Raw genomic sequence first — 8363 nt, 5'->3', positions numbered from 1 at the left:
CAAACTGCGAGTCAAAATCAGAACTAGTTATCACTGTACACGTGTTTACGGAAGCAAAATCCCATTCAGACTCCATTACCGCCAAATTCTCCAACATCGCTTTCCTAGGACAAATACCTAAAAGCCCAAAAGGGTTTCTATCTAATCGAACGGCTCTTGACTAATCGTACGCTTTTACTTAAATCTCAGCCGTTAATGAAAACACTTTCAATTTCATCCGTTTGATCACTCACCAGCCGCATCCTGCCCTCCGATGATACTAAACTAAAATTTAAAACTGACGAGGGAGATACCACAGATAATTTATTCCATTTATGAAAAAAGAACCCCACAACTCAGCTTCCTAATCTAAAAGACTAACTCCATTGCTGAGCTCGAGCATGCCGTTTTGCTCTGATTGTTGTGCGGATTTGAATTTGGTTGAATTTCAATGCTTGTTCTAGCTTGAGATTTTGAATTGAAAGACTGAGATTTGCGTGGCCATTGTTTTTAAAAAATTTTTTTGGTGATTTATTTTAAAATTGATGGGACAAAGTGAAGCTATTTCAGATTTTGCGCCAAAAAAATTGGCGCGGCAGTTAGAGTTTACGGCGATTTGTAGATCATCGGCGAATGTGGCTTTAACACCATCTCAGGAGCCACAACCACATCTAAATTTACAGCCACATGCACCACAGCCGCCACCTCAGCAGGTTCAACGTCAGCCACTTTCGCATTTTCAATTACAAACGCCACCGAAGCAGGCGTCGGCAATGGCTCAATTTCATGCTCGGTCAGAGCAAGTGCCGGTGGCGCGTCGGATTCCTCATCCCGCAGAGAATCTTCCGCTGACAACATTGACGCTGGCGTGAGTTTCTTTCTCTTATTCATTTGACGGAAGATTTCAATCGTACACTCAATTTCGAAGATAAATCAGTTCTAGCATAAAAAGTGATTAGGATAAACAAAGATATTTGATACAAATGTATAGAATCTTGGTCATTTGAAAGAAAAAGAATTTGAGTTGCTCTGTTTGAAGCTCGCAAATACACTGTGAAATTGGAGAAATTAAGAAAAAGAATTTGAGTTGCTCTGTTTGAAGCTCGCAAATACACTGTGAAATTGGAGAAATTTTATAATACAACAGCAGTATGTACAATGGTCAGCTATTGACCAACTATCATGGTTGGATTGAAGAAATTTTCGTGAAATAGAAGTATAGAACTCTGAGGGGCTACTACGTGCTTAGATTGTGTATGGTGATGCTAGGGAGGGTTTATAAATTAATCAATCTAAACTTTGTTAATTAATTTCTGTTGGCATTGCTTTATTTATTTATTTATCTTGCTTATCCACCATTGTGACTATTATTTTGTTTTTTCTCATCAGTGGTCTGTTTGCTATATTAACTGCTGTGCAACTGTGTTTTGTTCAGCAAGCAAGAGTCTCCTGGATCACGTCCAAGAAATAATGTAGATGCAAAAGATGGTACTCCTAAGAAAATAAAGCGCTGTAATTGCAAAAATTCACAATGCTTGAAGTTGTAAGCACTTAACTCTCTTTTGCATGCATTTACAGGATTAAGTTTGGTTTTTTGTGCTTGTCTTATTATGGATTTTAACCTGTAAAATGCTCAATGGGTCAATGACACAAGTTACCTACAAAGACTGCATAGTTCATAAATTTTTTAGAATGTCCACTATAAAAAAAAAAAAAAATGCTTGACTGATTTTCCCTATCGATCTGCACTATCCAGTTCATTCCCCTCACCCTCCCTCCCACTCCCCACTCCTTTTTTCATACTTTAAAGTTTGCATGCAATTTTTTTCCTATCTTCTCCTGTGGTTGACCTTTTTATGAACCATTACTGTAAACAACTAAGTATATGCAAGATTTTCTTTTAAAACATAATTCAATTACAGTAATCTTTTTTTCCATTCACATATTCCTGCAGAGCTGCAGTTAAAAATTCTTCTTTGACCATCACATTGCAATATTACCACGTTTTTCATATATCTTTCTCTTTGCTGTTAAAAGGAGGAAGCCTTTGCAATTTTCAGGTATTGTGAGTGCTTTGCTGCTGGATTACATTGTAATGGTTGCAATTGCTTAAATTGTTATAATAATGTGGAGAACGAGGATGCTAGGCAAAAGGCTGTTGGAGCTACCTTAGAGCGCAATCCAAATGCCTTTAGACCAAAGATTGCTGGCAGTCCACATGGCTCTCTGGATGCTAGAGTATGTATCACACTCTTCTGAATTTGAGTTAATAATGTCTCAATATCTCTAGTCTATGATTTGATCAAATAGTGAGTAGTTGCTGTTGTTTGACTTTCAATTGCTAAATTTAGCTGCTTAAGCATGCTTAAAGGAAACAAGAAAAAAAATCATATATACAAGTACCTTTCATTAACTATTTCTCATTGGTTTTAGCTTATGGCACAAATTCCACTTTCAATCAGTGGCTTGGCATGAGGAATTTTTATTTGATATCGGGTTCTCTCTATTCCTTTTCAGTTAGATGTTACAAAGGCTATATCATTAAATGATAGCTGTGCTCTCTATCTATTATGTTTTCACTTTGAAGCAAGGCATTGGATAAAGCAAGTTGTTTGTCTCTGCATAAAAATCTAGAACAAGAAGTGAGAAGTGTATTAATTCCTTGCACAAAAAAACAAACTTAGCAAATTATTTTGAATTTCATACGTTGATTATCCATTGTCATTATGACTTGCATGCAATTAAGACGTCTTAAAACTAAATCCAGGAAGACACGATGGACACTCAAATGATTGGAAAGCATAATAAAGGATGCCAGTGCAAGAAATCAGGTTGTCTTAAGAAGTACTGCGAGTGCTTCCAAGCAAATATTTTGTGCTCTGACAATTGCAAATGCATGGACTGCAAGAATTCTGTAGGAAGTGAAGAAAGGAGGTCTCTCTTTCATGGCAATCATAATGGCAGAGCCTGCATGCAACGAACAGCAAATGCAGCCATTAATGGGGCCATTGGATCAGCTGGCTATGTTACCCCTGTAACATTGGAGAAGAGAAAAAGCAAGGAACTCTTAGGCAGTGTAACTATAGATCAATCCGAAAAATACCAACAGGTATTGTGTATATGAAAAATATATTTGATCATTATGGCCATTTATTTTTTTTGTGAAAGAAAATTTCTTTTTATTTGGTTTATTTTAGATAATATCATGTTGAACCCTCCATTTATGGTCACAAGAGATTTTATTTGATTTTATGGTCCTTTATGGAGCAAAAAGTTTGTTTTCAAGTTTGCAGTCTATTGATCCATGTTCTTGTAGTTCAGGCTTTACTCATCTAAGCTAAAGTTGATTTTGTCATTAATGTGCTGAATAGTCTTGGAAAATGGCTGGAAGCTTTAATTTTTATAATTTCTTTTTTAAGGTTGTTGATTTTATTATTCCATCAGTTGCTGTTTAGCTACAAAACTGTTCTTTGGTTAAAAAACTGAATTATTTTTCATTTCCACTTTCCTGTTTCTCCTTTTTGTCCTTTCAACCAGGAAAATCATGTGAAAATATCTGCAACTTCTTCTCCTTCCTCTGTCCCAGTTTCACATTATGCAACTGGATCGGGGGCTTCAAAATTCACATACAAGTAAGCACTTTTCTGTATCATTTTCTCACATTATTCATGGAAAACTTCACTTCTCTCTCGCTCTCTCAAGTACGGACTAATATTGACTCATATGAATGCAGGTCCCCTTTGTCAGGCATACTTCAACCACATGATGTGAAGGAGATATGCTCTCTCTTGGTCATACTTTCACAAGAAACCACAAAGGCACTTGCAGGTTTTGATTAATATATAAAAGCAAACAATCAAATAATTCTTAGTGGCTTGTCCCCTTTTAAAATTATTATGAAATACATGATTGGGATAGATATTACTACTGTAATTTTTTATGCTTCCTTCTCTACTGTTTGAGCCAACATCGCTAAAAATGCACAAAGTACCTTTTGGAAAGTTTCACTATGATCTGTTACCAGTTTATTCCATTTAATAATCATGAAAAATTGCCAAGCATTTACACGCATTACTACAATTAAATTTAATCTTAGTTTTAAGTTTAATTAATTCTATGAGATGCATACCGATTGCCCAAGTATATTTACATAGCCATGGAGATTCAGTTTGTTATCAGGGAGTAATTGGGAGACAGTTTTAGATTGAGTGCGAAGAGCGAAGAGCGAAGGGGCCAGTGAGGCTAAGGAAAGAAGATTTTCTTGCTGTAATGTAGGGAGAAAAATCTCCTTAAGAGTTTGTGATAAAGGCTGTGTTTTGCTTCTCTGAATTAGTGGAGAAGGTTTTAAATCAGTCCCGTTATTTTTATTCTTAAACTTGTGTTGTTTCTAAATCTGTAACTCAACATTATCAGGCAAAATGGATAGGCAACCTGAGAGAGAAAACAATCATAGTTTTGAATCTAATTCAGCTTCGTCCACACAAGGGAGGGGAGATAGCGGACATGGAAATTATGCCCGTAGAACTTTGAGTGATGATTGTATGGATAGACGCAAAACAGGAAGAGAGAGCAATGATGCTCCAGGAAATAGAGTTGATCTGGAAAATGGAAGGCCAGCATCACCAGAAATTGATTTGATGTGCCATGAACAAGAAATAGTATTTATGGAAGCTGCATCACCAATACGGATGGGAGTACTCTCTCAAAACAAAACCCAGATATCATCTAATGGACATGAGTGCTCCGATGTTTATGCTGAGCAAGAAAGGCTAATTTTGACCAGGTTCCAGAATTTTCTCAGTAGCCTCATCGCTTGTGGGAGCATGAAAGGTAAGATTTTCAATTTGGAAATTATTTATATTTTATCTCCTGTAACTGGTTAATCTAAGGCCACTTGCGTTTACCTGACTATTAAAAGGTCATCTTGCAAGGTTTTGTTGCTTCGTGGAATATATAAATATTTTTGAATAGTTAAATGAAGTTTTTCTCAGTAGACTAGATTGACTTGGCAATTACATATGATTCCCCGTGTTAATTTTTCAGCCTAGGGTCTATGCAGTTCTCACACATTGGCCGGTTGATATATGAGAGTCCTTTTAACTACTGAAAGTCTTCTCAAGTGACTCTTTATCTTTTATATAAACAATTCTGAGGTTTACAGAAAAGAAGATTCTTTTACACAGAGAGAGAGACATTCTTTGAAACACTTAAACACGGGAAAAGAAATTTCTGAAACAGTGGGTCTTTTTCACTTCATCAGGAGGTTTTGATGGATTCTTTGATTTGAGATTTTGATATTATCTACATACATAACAAGAATAGTACCTGTTGCATTGCAGAAACATTGCACTCCATCAGCCAAGGCTTAAAATAGGGAACCAACAAGAACAAGCAGAGATGGAGAACACATATTCTGGAAATGAATAGAACATTACAAGAAGGCTTACAGTATTGAAGATGCAAAATCTTCTGTAGCTGCAATTTCTGCTTCTAACAGCATCTGCCTGTAATGTCTGGCAGTACCTGTTAAAAATAGAGAGATTAATCCAGAAAGTAAGAGATAAATGGGAGGAAAGTTGCTCAGAATAACATACATCCGCCTGTGCAATGAGGTAACCATTTCCGGCTGTTCTCAAGGAATTAATAAAGAATTATATAAAAATAATTCATTTAGATGGTTGGTGATGTTTCTTTTAATGATAAATTATTTTTGTGAGTCTAAATATTCCTATTTAACCAGATTGAACATAAATGCTCCCATTGTAGCTATATGCAAATGAGCTAATTTTTTTACTATTATGAGGTAAATTATATTTAATAATTTTAAGATTAAATGCATAAGTTTACTCGTAAACTTTATCTAAAACACTTAGTAGCACATTAAATTTTAAAAACTTTCCACTTCACATTTAAACTTTATAAAAGTGATATTAAGTAAACCATGCTATCTTAGTTCGTAGAAAGCGTGATAATACATAAATGAGAAATGAGTGAGCTAATAAAAATCCTGATATGAAAAAAAAAAGGAAAAACAAAAAGAAAAGATAAGTAAAAAAAATTCCTCTAAACCATGTTTTTTTTATTTAGGGGTTTATAAATCTGGAAACGCTTTGAGAGAAAGGGATTTTGTTTTACAAGGTTAAGTAAAATGAAATTTTCTAAAATAAGATAAAGATTTTATAAAGCAAGTTTTTCGTGATATTTAAACTTGTATATTTTTTTATTGTTTCAGATGGATAGAAAATTTTACAAGGTATTAGAAGTTTAAAGAAAAACTTTATTTAAAAAAAAAAAAATCTCTCCCTAAATACAAATTTAGTTGGACTTGACTTAGTTGAAGCTACAGGAGATGGTGACCCAAACCTTAGCCCAAGCGGAATGGAATTTTGGAGTGCGGCTCAGTCATTTTAAGTTCTACTCTTATGGGTTTCAAACTTGAGTTTGAAGAAATTTTTTCCGTCATTGTTTCTTTGACGTTTTCCCACTTGAAGTTCTGCTCAGCAAGAAATTTTACTGGAAAGGGTGACTTTGTAAATTGCAGAAGAAAGATAATATACATATCCACACATAATACTAGGGTTATGATAATTATTAATCAATTAACCCATATCAATACTATTTTAATACGCTCCATAGGAAAAATGATAATAAAGAATATTAATGCCTAAATATAAAAATTTAGGTGTATAATCACATATTTAAAAGTTTGTGGTATTATTATTGTTTTTCTATTTTGATTTAATTTGAATAATTAATTTTTAATATTTAGCTTATATTTATATGGTTAATTTATAGAGACGTTCTTGAATTTTAATAAAATTTATAAAATAATTTTTTATTAAATTTTTGATAATAAATTAATTATTAAATTTAATTTTCGTGGAATAAAATAATTATTCCGTTAATAAAAATATATATTATTGTAAGTTAACTATTGAGTAGATATTATATATTTTTTAGTGGTTAAAATATTTTTTTAAATGGTCTAATATTTTTTATAATAAAAAATTAATTTTATTTATTATTTTAATAATAAAAATTTGAATGGTTACTATTTTAATTTTGAGGATCAGTGAAGCCGTTGGTTTTATTCATTATATTTTATTATTTTTTATCTGTTATATCATAAATAATTTTAAGTTTTAAAATTTTTTAAAATATAAAAATTAATATTCTATAAATATGAAAATTTTTATACTGAACTTAAATTATATTTGTAAGTATAAAAATTAATTTTTAATTTTTAATTAACTATAAAAGTTTTTGTATTTATAAAAATAATTTAGATGGACTCGAAAGTATAAAAATCAATTTTTAAATTTAATTAAGTGTAAAATTAATTTTTAATTTTTAAATCTGTAATTTTTATATTTACACAACATAGAAATCAATTTTTAAGAAAAATTAAATTAAAATTATTAACTTTAATAGCTACATAATATTAATTTTTATATTTTAAAAGTTAAAATTATTTATTATAATAAAAAATAAAAAAAAATAATGAATAAAATTGATAAGTTTATCCATCTTTAAAAGCTAAGATATATAGTGGTCTCTCAAACTTTTTATTATTAAAATAATCAATAAAAAAAATTTTATTATAAAAATAATTAACTACTTAAAGAGATATTTTAACTATTAAAAAATATATCTCTTAATGTTAATTAATAGTAATATATATTTTTTATTAATAAATTATCATTTTATTAAATGAAAATAAATTTAAAAATTAATTTATTAATGAAAATTTAATTAAAGACTATTCTTTAAATTTATTAAATTTTAAAAACGTTCTAAATTTCTCTATTTTATGTTGAAATCATATTATAAACGGTATCCATTTTATGATGCGTGAATAATTTTGTCGTTACATGCTTGATTATTTGCATTACGTGTCAAACTACTACCATCAATCTGTTTTGGCAAACCGATCTACTTTAATCTACTAATCTGTTTAAATTAAATTATTAAAAAAAATGATAAATTAGTAAATATAAAACCCAAATTATATTAGAAATTATTAGCTTATTATAGTTAGTTTTATTATTTTATTAAAACTTAAATTATGAACTTATATAACAAGTTAAGCATTACATTGTTTTACAAAAATTATTTATTTTTATTAAAATATTAATTAGCTAAAGTTAAAATATTGTCTCTTTATTTAATGTTAAATAACTAGGTGGCATATTTTTATATACTACTAAATTTATGCATAATTAAAATTAATGTGAAAATTTTACATAAAATATTATTTTATTAAATATTAAAAATATTAAATAAAAGAAATAAATTATCCGTCAAAATGTTTTAAAAAGGCAAGTGTGTCAAATTGCATTAAATATATTGTTTGTAATCATATTAGATTGATTAGGTAATATCCA

At 30.6% G+C, this 8363-nt stretch overlaps 1 protein-coding gene across 1 annotated transcript; it reads left to right on the top strand.

Annotated features, from left to right (window-relative positions):
* The first annotated feature begins 311 nt into the window (after positions 1-311).
* LOC110610607 (protein tesmin/TSO1-like CXC 7) lies at positions 312-6003 on the top strand. The gene is given in 10 exon segments (XM_021750607.2): positions 312-847; positions 1415-1522; positions 2040-2217; positions 2747-3088; positions 3517-3611; positions 3713-3807; positions 4393-4809; positions 5319-5336; positions 5339-5401; positions 5404-6003. Coding segments are annotated over 10 exon segments (1725 nt in total). The 5' UTR covers positions 312-524; the 3' UTR covers positions 5490-6003.
* Positions 6004-8363: the final 2360 nt, after the last annotated feature.

Source organism: Manihot esculenta, chromosome 3 (assembly GCF_001659605.2).
Source record: "Manihot esculenta cultivar AM560-2 chromosome 3, M.esculenta_v8, whole genome shotgun sequence".
Classification (NCBI taxonomy): Eukaryota; Viridiplantae; Streptophyta; class Magnoliopsida; order Malpighiales; family Euphorbiaceae; genus Manihot; species Manihot esculenta.
This window is presented reverse-complemented; position numbering and strand designations above follow the sequence as displayed.